Below are 21,390 nucleotides of genomic sequence, written 5' to 3'. Positions count from 1 at the left end.
GTGTCATGATTGGTCGGAAAGGCGGGACTTAACCGAATGGACCAATGAGAATCGGACATGCAGTTTACGAATGAGGAAGTTAATTTGTAGCTCCTCTGGCGGGAGCTTTGCTGGAAAACGTAAAAACAGTTACTACTAAGCAGGAGACGATAACCGTAACCGTGGATACGATAGGAACAAGCTAATAAACACAAGAAAGGTAATGTTTGTACACGGCCAATTCTCTTAAACACACGAATGTAGCTCTGTAGTTGTAGTGCATAGCTTTTATAAGCAGTTTCCTACAGAAATAAACAAGTAAGCTAACTTCCTTTGGTGTTTGTTATTGTGGAGGTTAATAACCTAACCAGCACCGAGGGGTGTAATTTTGTGTTTGTGTTGTTATCATTAAGTATCAGGGGAATGATTTGGCCTTTGGTTTCCTTCTAACCTGTGAAGGTGATTCATAATATCTGTGATGCTTGTTACTCAAATGCGAATCTGCACACAGAAGACAGAAAAAGACAAAAGACAACAAGACAGAAAGACAGTGCAGGACAAAAGACAACAAGACAGAAAGACAGTGCAGGACAAAAGACAACAAGACAGAAAGACAGTGCAGGACAAAAGACAACAAGACAGAAAGACAGTGCAGGACAAAAGACAACAAGACAGAAAGACAGTGCAGGACAACAGACAGTGCAAACAAAAAATACAATACACAAAAACACTATATAAAACTGTTTACATGCTGTTTTGCACACTGTTTTTTGCTCTTTGCACATGCTGTCAGCAAAAACAGCATGTAAACAGTTTTATATGGTGGTGTTGTAGACATGGATATATATTCTTTGTGTGTGTCAACACACTTATGCCAATAAACCTCATTCTGATTCTGATTCTGATGTTGGAGGTCATTGTAGTCCATACAGTTCATTGTGTGTGTGTTGTGCTCCGTACAGATCAGTTCTGTTATTGAGGATTCTGATCATTACTAAGTGTTCCTAATATGGAGATGTTTGAATTTCATATTATCAGCCCACAATGAAATATTGTGTTCTGCTACAGTATATATTCCTCTACTACATCTGCTACATCAAATATGTTTAATATGTTCACAGACCTTAATAGTCATCTAATATGAAAGCAGCTATTGACAAGATTTTGTCCTTATCTGATGGAGATGGTATAAAGGAGCTCCAGCTTCACCTCAATTCTCTGTCTCATGATCAGGTGTGTGTGTCTGAAGCATGTAGAAAAAACAGATTTAGTTAGTTAGTGATTATATTGTGTGTGTGTGTGTGTGTGTGTGTGTGTGTGTGTGTGTGTGTGTGTGTGTGTGTGTGTGTGTATATATATATAATATAGACATTGCTGTGAAAATGCAAAATAATTATTTAGTTTTGTTTAGGACATTACAGAAATTTGTGCATATATTTAAGCTCACTTTTTCTGCAGTTGACTGCACTGATCACAAATGCTGCCCTGAAAGGAAAGGCTACAGCCACCTTGATCAAAGCTATATTCAGAGGTAATTTGCATTACACTCACCCTGATCTGCAGCACTTTTCCTAAAAAGTAACCATTGTTTCCATGTATGTCTCATTTAAGGCTCACCAGTGGGTAGTTCAGATGGAGCTAGTCGCAGGTTGTGTGTTTATAAACACTGTATTTCTCTCTGTGAATCGGGAGACCTGCAGACAGAAGTGGCTTCAGATATTATCGGGTTGCTAATGTTAGAGGTAAAAACAACAAATCAGGTCTTAAAATTCTATTAGTGTCTATTTTCTTTATAAGAATTCACTATGTACCATAAGTTATTATTACCATTAAGGTATAAAATGCAAAAATCATTTGCACTTGTATGTGCTTGGAGGGAATCATTTCTTTTCTTTCTCTATTTCTTTCAGACATATGCTCTACCTGGCCCTGCATTGGCGGCATTAGCATCTTTATATGTGGATGCAATAAAAGGGGGTGAAATGGGTAGTGGTAAATCACTGGAGCTCTTCCCTACTATCCTCACAGCCTTGGCAGCTACAGAGACTTTAGCTTATGGCAAAGGTGATTGTTTTCTCTGACACCACATCTCTGCTTGCTCTCTTATATTGTCTATTAACCTTTTGTTATATCACTCACTATCCTTTGTATTTAGGAGAGTTAAATGGAGAGGAATATATGAAGCAACTGATCAATAGCCTTTGTTCAAGCAGGTACTAAAATGAAATATAAGTATTCAATTTTTGTTTGAAATGTATAATTCACTGATCCCAGTTAATTAATTAGGCTCTTTGCAATCACTGTGGTCAGGCTATGGCTACGATGGCATGAGATCTCTAGTAAATACAGAGACATTCTGTTAGGTTATGTGCTCCATGCATCTATTGCTGCCCTACTAAAAATAAATGCTGTAATTGTTTGTTAAAATCTTTCCCAAAGAAACTTCAAGGAAAATTTAATATGATGGGTGTCATTGGTTTTTAAGACCGAAATTAAATACGTATAAATTACTAATCCTGTAAATTACATAAATGGAAAAATGTAATGTGTTTTCTTTACAGGTGGAACCCACAGAGTGTGATTCACCTTACCACCATGTTCAGGTTTGAAATAACCCAGTGTATTATCCACATTGAGTCCACATTACTATGATGTTGCAATCATATGAACTCATTACATTATTTGTGTTGTGGCTCTGGAACTTTTAAAAACCTCTTTAGCTGAATACGTTTTCTTTGTTTTTCTGTCTTTCTTAGGGATGTTCCCTTATCTCCAGAGGAGCTGCAGTTTCTGATTGAGAAGGTCCTGAGGATGTTTCATAAGTTGGACCTGCAAGAGATTCCTCCTCTAATTTACCAGCTGCTGCTTCTGTCTTCCAAGGTCACATGCACACCTCTCATACAACACAGTGCACTATGTTTAAATGTGTTTGTATGGAAAAATGGATGTCCTCAGAAGAGACATTAGCAGGTTTTTTCAGGATTTAACTGAACCCTGAACTCTACATTAACGAGCTTTAGATAAATGAGATCAGTACTTCACTTTTTGTGGTGTATTCTTAACGATTTTGATGCCGTTTTGTCTGAGAACATTTTTCTGATGAATAAATCAACTGGTGTAGTGCCTAATCTGTCTTCATGGTGTGAATGCGGTTGTATATGTATACGATCTTCTAGAGCAAAACCGAACACAAAGTTAAAGCAGGATAATCCAGGATAAGATGCCATTAAAATGATTATTTCCTGATGCGTTTAGCAGAAATTGATTTGCCTTAATGATTGCCCAACTGTGTTTACAAATAGATCTGTACATAAAGTTGTGTGTCTTTTATGAGCAGGGCTGTAAAAAGCAGTTGCTGGAAGGAATTATTAACTACTTTCGAGAGCAGGACCTGTGCCAGAAAGAGGAGCAGAGCAAAGGAGAGTATGTATGATCATTCATACTGCATTTGTTTCTGTGTGTGGATTCATCTTGAAACAATCATCTTTATTCAATAGCCTCTTCCATTGAGCCAAGTACTGTTATACTGATGCTACAGGGTTTTATGCTGCTGTGTTATCAGGAATAAGGAGGTTGAGGTGCAGACCATACCACAGGACCAGCTGAGACATGTGGAAGGAACTGCTATTTTGCACATTGTATTTGCTGTTCGCCTTGACCATGAGCTTGGCAGGGAGCTCTTAAAAAGCCTTAAGGTAAGTTTCTGTGCAATCCTCAATTTTATACTCATAGATTCGAGATTCAGTTTGTCTGTACCTACAATGTGCTCCGGTTGCTTTATTCTATCCACAAAAATGATCTAGAAATGAAAATGTCACACAAATGTCAGGTTTTGTTGTATTTGCCTCTGTAGGTATCTCAGGGTCAGCCATTGTGTCCTTTCAGCATTGCTCTGCTGCTTTCTGTGGCTCGCATTCAGCGCTATGAAGAGCAAGTATGAGATCTGGCACCTTCAGGAATGATTAGAAAACACTGTATTAATGCATGTGGCTTAAATCTCTGTCTCTTATCTACTGCCTAGGTGTTTGAGTTATTGAAAGGTGTAATCATTAAGAATTTCAAGGATGAGCAAGCTCAACAAGGTTCTAAGTTTCTGCAGGACCTTCTACCCTCGTGCCACAGTATCTCTGACATGATTATGGACACGGTGAGAAACAGGTCAGCATAAGCACATCTAATCTTTCACTTTTACTGTGCCTGTTACCGCAGTGAAGACATTTCTACTTAGGGTTTTATAGTGTCAGTTCATATTCTAGGTCATATTTGTGTGTTGGATCACTTAGTGTTTGACTTTTATGATCCCAAATGTTTGCTGGTATTCGCTGCTGTTGTTTTGATCTCAGTCTCAATTTAGATGAACATATATTTTTTATTTAGTTTATTTATTTTTTTCATTTTGTCTCTTTTGTCTACAGTGTGTTTGGCTGGGATCATGTCACACAGAGCCTAGTGCAGTTAGGTTTCATCCTTATGGATTTGTTTGGACCAAAGGCAGGACCTTTTGGGAAGACCATTGAAATTCCCACTGCAACAGCTAAAACACCTTCCCAATTAGCATGTAAACTTGGTGGGCAAGTTCTTCTAGAGTGTTTCAAGGTTAGATTTGTTATTTTTTATTAACATGATTGAAATTTTTTTGAAAAAGTTTATTTTGAAAGCCAATGTTTCCCCTTCAGATGCATGAACCAATCAGGGGAGAAATCCTGGAGCAAGTCCTGAATCGATTAGTTACTAAGACAGCTTCACCAGTTACACATTTTATTGGTATGGGATTAAGCATCATATTCCTCATCCAAACAAGTACAAGTAATAGAAATATGTGTACAATGTTTTCCAATTCATAACATTTATCCTTTTTGTTCCAGACCTGCTTTCCAACATTGTGATATCTGCTCCCATGATCCTCCTGGAGTCCTCCTCGAAAGTGATAGAGACTTTTGACCAGTTATCTTTCCTGCCTCTTACCACAGTGCAGGGACTACTCAAAGCAGTGCAGGTATACTTTTTTTTTTAAAGAACTTAGTTGTTTAGTAGCTACTGAAACATTTGCCATGGCATTTGTAAATGATTTCACAGTGCTACTTCTGAAACTCCTTTTGACATGGTCTGTGATGTTTCTTCATTTCAGCCACTGCTCAAGGTCAGTATGAGCTTAAAGGATGCCCTAATTTTGGTGCTAAGGAAAGCTATGTTCTCCAGGTAATAATCTAATGTACATTAATATTTTAAATATTTGATGGCTCATGCTATTTATGGCATGTGGTATTTGATTTGCTGCTATTTGTATTATATCTATACTGTTAAATAATGTGGCAAATAATTGTAACATAATATTTCTGTGCCTTGTCATATTCAGAAGCTTAATATATAATAATAGTAATTATAATAATAAATCATTACACTCTGTAGCCAGTTGGATGGACGAAAATCTGCTGTGGCTGGCTTCCTCTTGCTGCTGAAAAACTTCCGGGTCTTGGGAAGTCTGGCTTCCAGTCAGTCCAGCCAGGCACTGACCTCTAGCCAGGTAACCAAACTGCCAATCATTATTGCACTTTTAGAGCCTTATGCACTTTTGTACGTCGCTCTGGATAAGGGCGTCTGCCAACTGCTGTAAATGTGTTGTGCTTTTGACCTGCGTTGCAGATGTCTGTCTCCTTCATGGTGGCTGCTGAACATACAAGTGCTTCTCCAGCGATCATTGTTACACAGAATTTCCTGAGTGTAAAAATCTTGCTAAATAGGGTTTTATTATGTGTTTGGTTGATCAGTGTGAGCTTAATTTTGTGTATTATGCTCCTCAGGTCCAGGCAGATATCCATTCACGTTATAATGCTGCTGCTAATGAGGCTTTTTGTCTGGAGATCCTGAGCAGCCTTCGTCGCTGTCTCAGCCAGCAGGCGGATGTGCGTCTCATGCTTTATGAGGTCAGTCATCTTTCTTTTTCTACCTTCACTTAATTGTCTCTGATTATCTGTTCTCATGGTTACCGGTAACATTCTTGATCCAGAGATGAAAAGTGTTTTTTTTTTTTTTTAATCAAAACACTCAATAGAAGCTGTAACATTAAAACCACATGCCTAATATTGTGTGGGTCCCCATTGAGCTGCCCAAACAGCTTGGGGCATGAGCTCCACAAGACCTTTGAGGGTCTGCTGTGGTATCAGGCACTAAGACATTAACATCAGATCCTGTTTAAAGTTTGGAGGATTTATATCCTGGGAATTTGGGAATGTCAACACCTCAAACTCTTTGTCATGCTCTTTCCTTGAACAGTTTCTTCAGTTATTTAAATTATATAATATAATATTAGCCGAAATGAGTTTCCTCCGTAGGGTGGCTGGGCACTCCCTTAGAGATAGGGTGAGGAGCTCGGTCACTCGGGAGGAGCTCAGAGTAGAGCCGCTGCTCTTCCACATCGAGAGGAGTCAGCTGAGGTGGCTCGGGCATCTGTTCCGGGTGCCTCCAGGACACCTCCCTGTGGAGGTGTTCCGGGCATGTCCAACCGGGAGGAGGCCCCGGGGAAGACCTAGGACATGCTGGAGGGACTATGTCTCTTGGCTGGCCTGTGAACGCCTGTGTATTCCCCCGGAAGAGCTGGAGGAAGTGTCTGGGGAGAGGGAAGTCTGGGCGTCCCTGCTTAGACTGCTGCCCCCGTGACCCGGCCCCGGATAAGCGGTAGAAGATGGATGGATGGAATATAATATTAATTGTATATATTTAATAGGGGTTCCATGATGTTCTCCGGCGCAACTCTCAGTTGGCAGGATCCATCATGCAGACACTTCTGTCACAGGTGGGTGATAGAAGTACAATGTTTAGTTTTCTGGCAAGTTAAATATTTATTAACTTATTATTTGGAAAACATTGGAAATTATATTGTTTGTCAATGTGTTTTCTGTAGCTGAGGCGATACTATGAACCTGAGCAGGACCTTTTGCCACCTGTGAAGTTGGAGTCATGCATAAGTGCGCAAGGAGATCAGGTCTTCCTCCAGGAGCCTCTGGTACTGTCATCTACATTTAAGAATTAAATAATCATGTGAATCGTATTTTATTCACTGCCAACAAAAAATATTTACATCTTCTCACTTAATACAAAATTGAAGGAAGCTAATATGTTATACTGTCTATTTTGTATGACAGTTTTAATGCAGTCTTATTTAGCCTTTATTTTTTTTCTTCCTTTTTTCGCATTCAGGCTCACTTGCTCTCCTGTACCATCCACTGCCTGCTGTGGTGTAAGAGTGTGAGAGATCCCTCCAGAGATGATAGTGATGATGAAGGGGAAGATGAAGAAGGGTTCCAGGATGAACTCCATGTAATTCTGGAGAGCATAACTAGACGCATGATCAAATGTGAGCTAGAGGACTTTGAGCTGGTATGTGTCTATGCTAGCTTATACCAACAGGTTGAAGATAAAGAACCACTTTTTTTTTTATAAAGGCAGACACCACTTTAGGAAGATGTTATAGAGTTCCTACAGACTATTCAAACTATAAAACTGTTCTGAGTAGCCTACAAAAAACGTCATCTTCCTCTCTCAAAGGATAAGTCTGCCGAGTTCTCCATGGCATCCAGTGTTGGGGTGAAGAACAATGTCTATGCCGTGCTGGTGATGGGAGTGTATGAGGTTCTCATAGAATACAACTTCATCACAGGCAACTACAGGTAATTTTACATAAGCATGTAAAATTAACAACCCTGTTAATTTACGCTTCAGTGTCCAGTTCCACAAAAAGAGCCTAAGACCGTTATAACCTTTTAGGAGTAAATTGAAGTAATCTCTGAAAATTAATTGTTCATATGGATACTTTTGGAACGCATCAGATGTAGTTGCTGTAGAAGGAAGGGCAGTATTGTAAATCTCCATGATGTTAAAAATGTCTGTGTGTGTGTGTCTGTGTGTGTGTTGAGCAGCAAAAGCTGTTTTCAGAATGTCCTGGAGCTTTTCAATCGTTTCTACAAACTGGCTGAGATCCTGAGGGAGAAGTCAGGAAAAGGCCGGACAACCTCTAGTAAAACTCCCCGAAGTCTGCTATCTTTGGGATTTGTATCAACCCTACTGACTGCTGTCTTCCGGTATGTAGCAGTGAGCACACGTTTCATTGAGTTTGGTTTTGAGCTTGTCAAGAATGTTAACAAGACAATTTATAATAAATGTATCATGGCTACCACAGATAACATGGCAATCAAGGCATATTCCGTATAAAATATCTGTGCCCTCATTATGGATTGTGGTAGCTCTATTCTGAACAGCGCAATATTGTTGTGTTCCCCTGTGTAGAGACAGTATTCAGAGTCATGAGGAGAGCTTGTCTGTGCTGCGCTCCAGTGGAGAGTTTCTTCGCTACAGTGTAAGTGTGGCCCTGCAGAAGGTTCAACAGCTAGAGGAGACGGGCTACACGGATGGACCTGATGGCCAGAACTCTGACAAGACTTTCCGCCATCTATGTGAAATCACTAGGTCTCTTCCTATGTAAAACAAATACATACGTTAATTATGGACTATAGATTTCTGTCACTGCAGCCGGCATGTAGATTAACATTTAGTTGCAAGGTTATAAGTTGCACCATCACTTATTGTCCATTATCAAATACACATACCATATTAGTGTATAGGGCTACTACTTTTAGTAGAAAAAAATTAATTTGTGTGGAGAACAGGTAAGACCGACATAAGCACTTTGTTAATGTTACCATCATGTATTTTTCCTCAGTGTGCTGATGTGGCGATATACCAACATCCCATCTTCTGTGGAGGATGCTGGGAAGAAGGACAAGAGTTACAGTGTGTCTCTGCTGTGTCTGGAGGGGTTACTGCGCATCTTTAGCACCATGCAACAACAGTACTCCACCAAAGTGTCCAGCTTCCTATGTTCTATTGGTAGGTGACCATGCAGTGAGGGAAAATATATTCAATTTTCATCTAATTGTTTTGCAAATTTACATTGTCTTTTGACTTAGTTTGTACTTGTACTGTAAATGTGAGCAAAATACTTACTGTATTTTGGACTGACAGACAGTTTGTTCCATTGTGCAACTCGGACAGACATTGATGCTGTATCTTCTACAGTGTGAGGATTTCAAGTGTTTCTCTGCTCCTTTCAGATGTTTGCAGACAGGAGGAGGAGGGTGCACCTGAAAATTCCAACTTGACAGAAAGGACTGCCTTTTACATTCGGCAATTTCAGGTAGAAAACTTTTTTTAATGAACCTACAATGAGAGTGCATGCCCAGACTTTTTATTATATAGCTTAGTAAGAGGCGAGAAAGAGAGATGGAACATGCAATACTACTGTCTAGAGTACATTCTTCTTATTAGATACAAATTTGAAGAAAAATGTAAAGCACGAAACCTGACTGTGTGTGTGAGAACAGCGTGCCCTGTTCGGACAACTGAGTGGAGGAGAAGAGGACTTCAGCAGCAAAGAGGCCCAGCTGCTGGTCAGCATCCTCGGTGTGCTGTCCCGCCTGCTAGAGCCCAACTCCCAACAGGTACTCATTTACACAATTTACTCACAATTGCATAATTTTGTGTTCTTGACTGTTTAATCAATATACTGTATATGTACGTCTCTCAGTTTCTCCAGATGGTTACCTGGACACTAAAGATATGCAAAGAAACCAGCTTTGGTAAGTCTTGCTTATACCTCTGTGTGTACATAACTCCTGTGATGTAACAGCTCTTCAAGGATCTCAGAGTGTATCATGTGGCTTACATAAACGTAAATTTCTTCTAAAGCCATCTATCTAGTTTATGTACAAGAATTAAACTTAAAATGATATCAATTTATTATTGCATCCACTATTTCTAAATGTGATCTCTTTTTCTCTCTCACAGAGGACATATCCTTCTGTAAGGGTCTACTGTCTCTGCTCTTCAGTCTGCATGTCCTTTATAAAAGTCCTGTGTCTCTGCTGTGGGAGCTCTGTCAGGACATTCACAGTCAGCTAGGGGACATAGACCAGGTATAGTCAGTCTCTCAGTCTCTCTCTCTCTCTCTCTCTCTCTCTGTCTCTCCCCCCTGTTGATAAGGATTTCCAGTTCTTTTAATATCCTTGTTTCTCTACGTGCAGGATGTGGAAGTGGAGAAGCAGTCTCACTTTGCCATTGTAAGCATGAAGACAGCAGCGTCCACCACAGTGAGTCCTTGAAGCTCATTTCATTTACAATTAAACATTTTTTTTTATTGGTTTATCTACACACTTACAATCCCTGAGACATTAATCTGATTGATGAAATTACTCCATCTCTAGCTTTTAGTGTTGTCTCAGGTGGGAAGGGTATTGGATGAGGTAGACTGGTTGATTGCCAAGAAAAAAGGCCAGCTAACATCTGAAAGAACAACAGGTACGACCTTTTTAAATCGGTATTATCAGTTATACAGTTTTATTGGCATCGGTAATACTATTTAGTATAACTAAAATATGCTGTAAAATTGGTGACAAACTTGATAACACTGTATGTATGTACTGTATGTGTGTGGCAGGAGGGACTTCACAGTCATCAGTGCAGCAGGATCCTGTGGAAAAAGCAGTGACTCTGCAATTAGGCACACTGCTGACAGCCCTGAACGAGCTTGTTCAAACAGCTCTGCCTTCTGGTGCCTGCACAGATGCCCTGCTGCGAGAGCTCAGCCGAACCTACGCCATTCTCACCACCCTCATCAAATACGTGAGAGCCATGCCCAGCAATACACAGGCTTCCCAAAATAGCATTTCAATAACATTAAGTTAATAAAACTAGAAACCCATGAATTCAGAAGCACAGTAGTAAAACAATCAACCGAACAATTAACATTTAAAATTCAAATCTAAAATCTTCACTGTTAGGACTCCTAAAATAAACTGTTTTATTTTTACCTGTCAGATGTGCTGCACGGAATGAACAGATCCTATACATGTTAATGTGTGATGCCAGTTTGAGAGGCTTATTATGTCTCTTATTACTTGTGTAGTGTGATCAGTTTCATCAAATCAGGTTTATTTGTGGATACAGAACTGGAAAAGCAACTGGAATTCCTCATACATCACACAAATCTAACTCATTTCCTATTTCTGCTGTAGTATATCCAGTTGTGTGGAGCTCATCCCGGTCAACTGCCTGCTCGTCTGGAGAAATTGGTAAGAACACCGATTTTAATAATGGATGTAAAACATAACAGAGATTCTAACTTTAAAATTTATTAAAGAGCATCAATAAAAGTTTCAGTGTCTAGGCAAATTCTCTATTTCACAATGGTGCTTTCCCACTGTGTTTACATAATGTAATGTGTGTCTCCATGTCCATAAAGGTGAAGCTGTCAGGTTCTCACCTCACCCCTCAGTGCTATTCATTCATCACATATGTACAAGTAAGTTTGTTTTCTTTTTGCTTGCTCAGTCTGCTGATTGTGCTAGATATTCGTAGTATATTTATCTGGTGCAATGTGTTTTCACTACAGAGTGGTGAGTTAAAGGGAGGAGTAAATGAGAAGAAGAAAAGAAAAGAGGAGGACGCAGTTGTGGCTGCCTCTGTAAGGATTTTTACTTTTCTGAAATTCCTATATTCATCTTGGACATGCTCAACACTTATGTAATGCTTTCTTTTAAACCATATCGTTTTAGGCTAAGGTTCTTCGTGATACCAAACCTATACCCACTCTGATCTTCAATGTTGAACAATATGAGAAGTTTCTAATTGTTCTCTCTAAGAAGTCAAAGGTAAACTGTCAAATCTTTCTCAGCTAATAATGTTCGTAAATGAATAAATGTAAAAGCAGAATGTGGGAATGGAAAACAATACAAAACAAAAATAACTCAGAAATGGTTGTCCTTCAGGTAAATCTGATGGAGTATATGAAGCTGAGCACTTCTCGTGACTTTCGGATCAATACTGCCACTCTGGAAGCTGCACTACAAGACCAGCAGCATGAGAGCCAGCAGGTTTTTGTTTGCTTATGCTCTTTTACATTTCAGGTCTTTAGGCTTATTATTTATTAGCTATATGGAGAGCAATGTTAGATTATTAAGCTGGTATTACAAGGTAATTATAAAAAGTGAGAATGTGGAACCATTCAAGATATTCATTTGAATAAACTACATTAGAGGTGATGAGCATAATAGTATAGAAGCCTTTACCCCAATCTTAAAACAAAACATAACACTCTTGCAGATACATCAAGATAAGTTTAAATATTTATTTGTGACATCACCAGTATCAAATCAACAAATTACAAAATAAACCCTTGTAAAGGATACTGTAACACTCTTCTTGTAAGAGTTTTGAAATACAAAGTTGAACACTTTGAATTATTGTAATAATCAGTATTGTAATATTTCTCCAAACATGGAAAGAAGCTTTGCTTTTGGTATTTAACAGACTGATGCATGCTCAGAAACAATTTTGCTCTTCTTATTAATGATCTGCTATCTTTATTTTGTTAGACTGACTCTCAAGCTTCTGTGGAGACTCAAGCTCCCAAAAAGAAGAGAAGAAAACAGTGAACAAAGATATTTTCACTTTGAGGATCTACAGGAAACTCCAGTCACCACATTGTGCATGTTTAGCAGTTGGACTTTTTCAGTGTTTTCTCTTTCTTTATACTGGAGAGATATTATACTATTTTCCTTTGGCCAAAGACCCTTTAGTAACCTCAATGATCTGATAGACATCCAAGGCCTCACCTGTTTTCAAAAAAGAGTGCATATTTAATTTTTTTAATACATTTATTATGTTAATTCTGAATTCCAAACACAGTTTTCTATAAATAAATATTAAAAAAAAAGTTCAAAGGTGGACTAATGTATAGAATTCTCATAGAATGTATAGAATTCTCTCATACATTATGTAAAGAAACTCACACTTAAAGCTATTTAGTTAGTGTTGGTTGTTATACATAATAAACAATTTAAAACATCTCTGAATTTGAAATTATCTTTTGCCCATTAGTCATTATAGCAACTGACATTTTTCATTTTTTTTCAGCTGAGGAGTTGAGTTACAGCCCTTACTCAAGTGCCCAATTGAACTCATGACCATTTTACTCTGCAGTTCAAAATCAAACATTAGGTGTAGTTTACACAGGAACAAACACCATTCTATATTAGTGTGCAAGAGTAATGTATATTTGTTAACCATACCTTGTGCTAGACCAAATCGACGCTCCAGTCCAGTAGGATTAGATGGAGTTACACAGTCCATATTGACTTCTTTCCGTAAGCACTTGTCAATATCTACAGCACTGAAGAATGCCACCGACTGAGGGAGATCATTCATGCCCAGTTTATAGGCAAACATACAGCTGCGGAGACATGGGAAGCACTTGAGTCAGTGTTCCTCTGGTAATCAACAAGTGCTTGATTTAACATGTATGACATTTTGCTCAGACCAAATAAAAATCAGTAGAAACTGTACTGTACTGACCGGGTAAGGAGGTTAGTGATCTGTAGTGCAAGTGCTGCTCTGTAGCGGTCTTCGCTCCTTACAAGGTAGCGCACTTCATCATGAATGCTGATACAGAAGCGCCCATCTATGTCATACTCCTCCATCAACCACTTCATGGCCACCAGCATCAGGTGAAGGTAGTCCACTGCTGAACTCTGCACTACCCAGTTCACCCTGCTAGTAATGAACTAAAAATACACACATACTATATACATACTATTTGTTTACAAACATGTACATATACTCTCATTACGTGTACATATACACATTAGAAATAAGCCTTATTTATTGAAGCCTGAACCTTTTTTTACCTATAGAGGTACATGTCTAGCGTTGGTATTCCTTGAATGCGGTGGTCTAGTTACAACTAGTGTCAGAAATATGTGTATCGTAAACAGCTGGATCTATTAATTAGTAAAGAAGTCTGATGTTTGTGGTTTAGAAATTAAAGTACCTCATCTTTGACAGCATCTGGCTCCAGGGCTCGGGAGATTCTGCAGCCCAGCACAGGGGTGGCTGGCTGCTTTGAGTGAGCAATGCTCTCAAGCTTGTTGAACATCTCAGATTCAGTGCCTCCTGTCCACACACGCCGTCCAAATATATTCCATTTCTTCTTATTCCGAGATCTAAAAGAACAAGTAATTGCAGCTATTCAGCACAAGCTATGCTCATAAAAAGAAGTATGATCCATCCAATGTATCAGCTTACCCTGCTCAAAATCAAAGAAAGCCATTGACAAAAATTAAATACTGGTTTTATGACTTTGGATTCTTAATGCTAGAGGCAGAGATCTCACCTCTGGCTGAGCAGTTTTGAAATGCGGCGTAACTCTTCTCTGGACACAGTCCCATCTTCATCTCTCTTCACATCCACACCTAGTTCCTTAATTAGCCATTCTCCTTCCTCTGAGGGATAATACCTGTTTCAAATGAATCATTAATTTTTCAGATAAATACATCATTTTTAAGACTGGTATAAATAATGAGGTGTCTACCTGCGCAGTCCTTTAGTGAGAGCATACATCTGGCATGCTTTGCTGCCTGCCTCAGCTTGGCTGAGTCGATGGTTGAACTGCATGAGTAGGCGCTCGGCAAAAGGCTGCCCAGCGCCGTAGATGCGGCCGTAGTTGAATACTTTAGCGTGCTCCCGGCTGATGCCCACAGCATCTGCAGTGCGGCTGTGCAAGTCCGTGCCTTGACTCTTCTTCCCCTGCAAGGTCATCCAGCCAAATGCTGTGCAACCTGAAGGGCAAAATAAAAACTTATTTTTTTAAATATACATGACACTGAAACACATCTAATATTTTTTTTTATTCAGTAACATGACAAGTGTTTAAAGAATTTTGTTATGTGTAAGTGAGGCAGGATATTTGACTGGTAAGTGATGTATGGCAGGACTTTTACACCACATGCAATTTTCTAACATCTGGATAATAAACACCAGTAAACACTGGTGGAGTAAATGTCACTACATTCTAGCCCTTTACAAAAACATATATTTGTCTTAGAAATAACTAATTGCACAATAAGATTAGCACCATCGAGTAACAAAGTCAGTTTTTTATTTCATGTCTAAAATACAGCTACTGAATAAGTAGATTTTCAAGTTACTAGGGCTATAGTTCTGAAAAGTTTAAGAGCTCTGGGAAAATGCTGACCTGGAAAATCTAATTCTGACAATAATAATATAGCATATTGACAAATTGCTAGATTAGGCACTTTGCTTTGGCTGCTGTAGATCATCTTTGGCTCAAATGGATCTGAACAAGCAAATCAATATGGCATCTTGTCTCACCGTGCATGCCAGCAAAGTGAGATTCTCCTAGAACAGCAGCAATCCACAATTCCTGTGAATCAACATCTGATCCAACCAGGTGATAACCAGGAGGCACCTGCACCATAGCTTTCAGTTCACTGCCTACACGATCCCGCTGCAAAAAACATTAAGATGTAGAAGTTTCAAAGGATCATTAAAATAATTCATTTCTGTGTTCATCTTTCTTCAGTGTATCATAGCTGACCTTGAGTAAGGACAAGTTAATATTGCAGCGTAGATGTCTCAGTCTAAAGGACATACAACCTTGATGGTTATACAAGGGCTCTGAAAGCCTCAGGGATCTTAAATTGGTGATTGCTTTGTAATTAGACTTGTTTTAATTTTAGGGTCATACAATATGCATGCACAAATTTTGAATAATTTGTCATTCCATGCAATATATCTACTTTACCTGCATTTCTCCCATTTTTGAAGCAAGGTCACTGGGACAACTTTGATAAATACCTAAGGGGGTCTGAAAACCCACTGAGAGTAAAACTTTTAATTAATTTTGTATGTATTATTTACAACATATTCTTTTCATGTTCACCCTTTTGGTTTATGCATTTTCTTAGCTTTTTTCCACTTTTTTCTTTTTTGCAAATTTGCTCAACAAATTCACATAGGGTTTAGTCTTTTTGGACACCCTGTATGTGGAAAAACTCAACATGTCCTTTTCATTCTTACCCGTGCATTACTGGCTGTAAGCCATGTCGGTTCCACAGCTCTGCGGGTAACTGTCCCAGCAGTAATGACCTGCGGTATAATGGCACCATATTGCCCCTCTTCACTGTAGTCATTATGTCTGTGTAGGTCAAAGTATGATTTTAGAGATGCAACCAAAACGTAATTACTGGAAGGTACAAGATAATCCTGACATACTTGATAACATTGCGAGGAAGTTCTCCTCTCCGTAGCCAGACGACCATCTGAGAACTACACAGAGAAAGAACAAAAATCAATAATGTGTATACACAATAGTCTGAATATCTGATCACAGGGAACTTCATCAGAATGTTACTGACAAAACACTCAAGCGTACCTGATGCGTTTGTGGGCGTTTCTCCAAAATGAGATCATTTTGTTGATCTCCAGTGCACGTGCTGCGTTGGTTTCTCCTCTGCCTGCCTGGAGGGTTCCGTCCTCCATTTTAGACAGAAAATCTTTAGAGAAGGGGCTGCCTACGTTATTCTCATTCCCATCCTGACACATAAGATCATGGTCATTCTCCACAGGGTTATGACTACAGAGCAGGGATTCATATAATTTGTATAATGAAAGTTGGAAAGTTGTCTCAAGTCACCTTATGAGGTAGCTTGAAGAACCAGCATCCAGGGATGTTGACATCATTGTATGGTCCATTTCCATGGTGATAGGGACACTCATGACTTGAGTCCAGACTCTGTGTTATCAGATAGACATAAACAAGGGAAATGGTACGCTCTACATTTAAAAAATTAATAGAATCAGAATGAAACACAGTATATCTTCATTAAGATATTTTAAGAGTTCAATATCATAAGGGGTAAAATGTCTTGTCTTGCCATTGAGGTAAATGGAAACTGACTTCAGTCTTTTTGGCCCTCGTTGTCTTTGGCAATGTCTCATCTTCAGAAACGACCTCTAGCCGACTCAGCTCTTCCACCTAGAGGACCGCAAACACACAGCGTTATTGGTAAAGTTGCTAATGTAAAAGATTTATTGTATTATTATTATAATTATATGTTCCCAGGTTTAGCCCAAAGCTTACTGTCTGTCACTTCCCACAAGAATCAGTTTACATTATAGGTACACTGATTACTCTATACACTAGAAATATGAATGGAGGTGTGATGCCCACAAAGGACTTGCATCTCATTTAAAATCTTACTGTTTGCCACACACTGCTGTTAGTCAGCATAAGGTCATCCGAGGGCAGACTGTCCAAACACTGGGGCTGTTCCTTCCCTTTCTGATCACAATATTCTTTGTAGAGGTTCTCAATTGCCCTAGAGATGGCAAACGGCAAGACAATTATTAACCGCAATTACACGAAACTACATAAAACCCATCAAACTAAATAACAATTACAGTAAAAACCATTAAAACTGAAACGTCATTAAATAAAGTGATAATTAATTAGTGAAATAATGTAAATATTCAGATATGTGTTTGCTAGAACTGCTACCAGAAACAGAATTAATTGTGAATTTCAACCAACGAAATGTTATATATTCAGTTAGAACTCAAACTAATTTATTTTAAAAAGCTTGTTTAGTATATAAATATGTTCTATGTGATCTGAAAATTTAAAAAAAGTGCCCACAAAAAGCTCACAAAAATGCCGAGTTCAAAGCATAATAAAGATTGTACCTATAGGGACATACAGGTCCTTCAGTTTCCTCTGTGGTCTCCAAGTTGTCTTTGCGTCCTGGGACAAGGTAGCCCCAGCCATGTTTCTCTGTATAATGCAGAGGAAATCCATCCCACGTGAGGCCCATCAGCTTGGGTGTCACTCTCATCTGCAAGCTGATCAAAGTGGCTCCAGGAGACCAGTCCTCCTCCTCAGTCATCCTTACACACAGCTTACGGTACCAGCTAACAGACAGAAACGTCAAGAGAAAGGAGCGAAATAGTACAAGCACAATGCATGTGTGTTATTCCTGTACTCACGCTGGGTGTGCAGGCATGTGCTGTCTCCTCTTCGGCAGGCAGCTCACTGTACCCTTTAGCCACTCCACAAGATCTCTGCTGGGGTCCTTTGTCCATTCCTCTTCCTCCGGAGGTCCTGGATCTGCAGATATTCATAAAATCAATGAATATACCACAATGGTATTAGTGTTACTGAAAGTTCAGCTTCACACAGGATCACATTAACACGTCACCAAAGAAGAAAATATAAATAACAAGCAAAATCAATGTCTTAATAGTTTGCACATATTGCATTTAAAGCTAAATATCTTACCCTCATCCCAGTCTTTTCTCAGGCTCCCAGGTGCAGATAATGCTGCTGCTTTTTCAGCCTCCTGCTTTGCCTTCTTTCTCTTGCTCACAGTCGCTTTATTCTGTTTAAACTCCTGAACATCCCACTCTAGGTCCCAAAGCCAAGGGTCCTCCTTGTACCTTACATTATAAGTTATGCATGACTGTTCAGCTCATGACATTTAAGAAGACAAATACATATATTCATGATTTAACACAAAATAACCCCCTTTTATAAAGTGTGCATAATTAATCATTTATTGGAAACACAAAGCTGGTCAGTACCTGTTGTCCTGCAGTAACTGACAGGCATCATCTGCAAGAATCATCAAAGATTTTTTCATTTCCCTTTGAAGCTCCTCATATGTGTCCTGGGCATCCTCCAAATACCGGTCCCAGTTCTGATTGACAGGCAAGTAACAAGCACCCATCTCCAGCATTCCTGCAAGAGTCACTGGATGAGGACACCTACAGCGATACAAAAAGTTTGGTTAAATAGATTAAACTGACAGTTAAATAAGGGAGAAAGATATGTGCAGAGAATATGTGAAATACCATACCTTTCCATGAAGAGGGACAACTGTTGAATAAACACCTCATGAGTAGCCAGTACATCCATTGCACAATACTGCATCAGCTCCTATAAACATAAATCAGCAAAACAGTTTAATGGGTTATTTTATAAGCATCATGAGGTATTTTTTGTAACCATTGAATTCTAAGAACCAGCGAGGGCTGTGTCTCAGAACATGTGTACATATTTATAATGCATGACTTTTACCTGGAAATTGCTCCTAATATCACTCATGCTGCCCTTCACAAAAATATTTCTGGCCTCTTTTTCCAGAGGATCCCCTCCAACATACAGAGCATGGACATCAGCTAGGTTATTTATACTGCTTATGTTGACCCAGTCCCAAGAACCAATCTAAGAGCAACACACATACACAGATACAACATATATTAAATTAAATAATTAGTCTAAAGCATACATCAAGCATTAATATGAATTTATATATAAATAATCTTTGTTTTTCTTTTGTTGTATCATTTTTAGTTTTAAATCTATTTTCAACAATTATTGTGCAGCTCCAGTATATAGTAACAGGGCTGGTACAACCAAACTTAAAATGTGTATTAAATATTTTCAAGTCCACAAACCGCTGGGCCCTCAGGGCGGCGTCCAAGCTTCTTCATGTGCTGTTTGACTTCATGCAGTCCTTGTCTCTTGCCATACCTGCTGGCCATCCAGAGGGTCCGCTGAAAACCTGTCAGTCCTGAGATAGCCATGTGGAGGCTCATTGTATCCAGGAAACGCATCTTGGAGCCCTAATCATGAACAGCATAAACTGAGTTAAATAATTAATATTTATAAATCAGTCAATTCATACATCAAGATAATCCAAAGAGATATAGAGCAAAGGAATAAAGATAAAAAAAAGAAAACGATGAAGATTGTAGTAAAATGTGGAAAATCAGTATTTGGTACTTAAAACCTAGAGCAAATGTGTACCTTTAAGAGATACTGTTCTTTAATGTGCGCTCGGTCAAAGCTGACATTGTGTCCCACTACAAGTCTCTCTTTCCAGTGTCCGCCTGGAGGCCTGCTGGAGTTGGCTGCAGTCTCCAGAGGAATCAGGTCTGCTAGCGTCAACTGACTGGACCAGCTGTACCTCTCCTCAATCAGCCTTTTACTGCACCACGAATACCTAGAGCATTCATTATCAGTTAAACATACAATTGTGTGGTGAATATCTTAAATGAAATTTTAAAAAAAATTCATCAAGATCATTTTTTTTTCAGTTTTACAAATGTACCTAATACAGGGGGTCCAATCGTATCCTCAAAGGGGCAATACGGTTTAACTTTCTAACAAGTAAGCCAAACCTGACTCCAATAGTTTGATCAGTTTGATTAGACTAGGAGGTATGGGTCCTGTCTGTTTGCAATAAAAATAAAACTGCACGAACACTTGCTCTTTTGTGGATAAGACTGAAAGACACCGCAGTTAGAGTCTACATCTCACCAAGCATTTGGAGAAACGGCCACCGCCAGTGTGGGACAGTGGCCCTCTGCCATGCAGACTTCCACATCAAACACCAGAGCATTCTCCTCTGGAAAATCCACCTTTGTATGTTCGCCACCCAGCCCAGTGTACTTCACCCAGCCCACTTCCCAAGCCCACTGCGAGGGCATTTCAGGTATTTGCGCTTCCTGCAGATTCCTTGCTGCTTCCAAGTAAGGCAGGCTTTGCGTTTGTGCAAGCTTACAAAAGTGGTCATCAATGTTTTTGCCATACATATTGGGTAACTTCAGTTCCACATTATTCAACAGTGATGCTTCCTTTCCCCAGAGATTATGCATCTCTAAATGTCTGATGCTTTTCTCTATGTCCTGACTTGAGTATTCTACAGTTGAGGGGTGAAAAATTTGTTCGTGCAGATTCCTGGAGAGCATCTGGATGTTGAGGGGGCTCAAACGAGTCTCACTGGAGCGCTCCTGCACTTTGGGTTCACCTGCAGCTGAGCACCATTGTCTCTGCAGAGGAGCTAAAGGGTATCGCCACCTCCTCCAGAGAGACACCAGATGGAGCATCTTCCCTCAGTATGCTTTAGGATGGGGCATATCCTGGATACGTGATAGATAGATGGATAGACAGACAGACAGACAGATAGACATATAACAGACAGATAGATAGATGGATAGAGAGATAGATAGATAAATTTACAAATGTACACGTTTAAACGTGATAACTTGCTATTCATATAATGCCGGTGATCTTAGCTTTAAAGCAGAAACCAAAGGACACAGTTACAGAACAATATTACAGTATAAACACTAACAGCGTTAGACTGTAAACTTCAGCACACAGCGACAGTTTAACTATAATTCACAGATATCCGTCTGCTAATGCAGTAATAAAAATATATAGATTTAATCATATTTAGGTTTCTCACCAGATTTTTAACTCTAACGTGTTTAGGTCGTGTTTTAACTTTAACTCGCGACTCATGAACATCACACAACATCGAGTAAGAAGCCATTTTGGCTGAAACCGCTCCACATTTGCCACAGCGACACCATGTGGCTAAGCGTGGTAACTACCATGGAACGTTTTAGTAGATAGTAATAATAATTCTTTTACAAACCCTATTTTGTTGTTAAAAAATAGGGTTTGTAATGAGAATTATTATTGCTATCTACTAAAAT

General features: G+C 39.2%; 2 protein-coding genes across 4 annotated transcripts; one reads left to right on the top strand and one right to left on the bottom strand.

Moving 5' to 3' along the window:
- Positions 1-45: 45 nt before the first annotated feature.
- Positions 46-12,876, top strand: fanci (FA complementation group I). 3 transcript variants are annotated; one of them, XM_047819724.1, is made up of 39 exons: positions 46-199; positions 1,101-1,212; positions 1,438-1,510; positions 1,591-1,721; positions 1,890-2,043; positions 2,135-2,192; positions 2,541-2,582; positions 2,736-2,859; positions 3,317-3,402; positions 3,542-3,674; positions 3,833-3,913; positions 4,001-4,137; positions 4,395-4,575; positions 4,656-4,743; positions 4,845-4,975; positions 5,108-5,178; positions 5,389-5,503; positions 5,623-5,700; positions 5,781-5,903; positions 6,704-6,772; positions 6,881-6,982; positions 7,177-7,356; positions 7,525-7,646; positions 7,896-8,057; positions 8,263-8,442; positions 8,696-8,862; positions 9,087-9,169; positions 9,357-9,473; positions 9,560-9,611; positions 9,820-9,947; positions 10,056-10,121; positions 10,236-10,329; positions 10,469-10,653; positions 11,046-11,102; positions 11,273-11,332; positions 11,423-11,494; positions 11,586-11,681; positions 11,799-11,903; positions 12,405-12,876. In XM_047819724.1, exons 2-39 carry the CDS (start codon positions 1,120-1,122, stop codon positions 12,462-12,464), a joined length of 4,056 nt encoding a protein of 1,351 aa, XP_047675680.1. In that variant the 5' UTR covers positions 46-199; positions 1,101-1,119; the 3' UTR covers positions 12,465-12,876. The 3 variants fall into 3 exon arrangements, with proteins under 3 accessions (XP_047675680.1, XP_027029167.2, XP_047675681.1); XM_027173366.2 differs by lacking the exon at positions 5,623-5,700; XM_047819725.1 differs by lacking the exons at positions 46-199; positions 1,101-1,212; positions 1,591-1,721 and having other exon boundaries at positions 1,452-1,510.
- polg (polymerase (DNA directed), gamma) lies at positions 12,144-21,297 on the bottom strand. The gene is made up of 23 exons (XM_047819726.1): positions 21,138-21,297; positions 20,207-20,808; positions 19,694-19,889; positions 19,342-19,509; positions 18,962-19,108; positions 18,741-18,820; positions 18,466-18,648; positions 18,164-18,321; positions 17,872-17,992; positions 17,572-17,796; positions 17,090-17,207; positions 16,787-16,864; positions 16,523-16,621; positions 16,262-16,422; positions 16,102-16,155; positions 15,907-16,024; positions 15,199-15,334; positions 14,399-14,645; positions 14,201-14,323; positions 13,859-14,030; positions 13,384-13,592; positions 13,101-13,261; positions 12,144-12,644 (listed from the first exon to the last, which is right to left on the bottom strand). The coding sequence occupies exons 2-23, from the start codon at positions 20,773-20,775 to the stop codon at positions 12,580-12,582; spliced, it is 3,588 nt and encodes a 1,195-aa protein (XP_047675682.1). The 5' UTR covers positions 20,776-20,808; positions 21,138-21,297; the 3' UTR covers positions 12,144-12,579.
- Positions 21,298-21,390: the final 93 nt, after the last annotated feature.

The sequence above is a fragment of the Tachysurus fulvidraco genome, chromosome 10 (assembly GCF_022655615.1).
Source record: "Tachysurus fulvidraco isolate hzauxx_2018 chromosome 10, HZAU_PFXX_2.0, whole genome shotgun sequence".
NCBI lineage: Eukaryota > Metazoa > Chordata > Actinopteri > Siluriformes > Bagridae > Tachysurus > Tachysurus fulvidraco.
Note: the sequence above shows the minus strand (reverse complement) of the source record. Positions and strands in the feature narration are given on the sequence as shown.

Coding starts and splice junctions, on each gene's coding strand:
- fanci (XM_047819724.1), top strand. CDS start 1,120: ATGAAAGCAGCTATTGACAAGATTTTGTCCTTATCTGATGGAGATGGT. Junction 5,504..5,622: donor AGGCACTGACCTCTAGCCAG/GTAACCAAACTG, acceptor CCTGCGTTGCAG/ATGTCTGTCTCCTTCATGGT. Junction 5,701..5,780: donor TTACACAGAATTTCCTGAGT/GTAAAAATCTTG, acceptor TATGCTCCTCAG/GTCCAGGCAGATATCCATTC.
- polg (XM_047819726.1), bottom strand. CDS start 20,775: ATGCTCCATCTGGTGTCTCTCTGGAGGAGGTGGCGATACCCTTTAGCT. Junction 17,993..18,163: donor GAGAAAAGACTGGGATGAGG/GTAAGATATTTA, acceptor GAATATCTGCAG/ATCCAGGACCTCCGGAGGAA. Junction 16,156..16,261: donor AACGCCCACAAACGCATCAG/GTACGCTTGAGT, acceptor TTCTCTGTGTAG/TTCTCAGATGGTCGTCTGGC.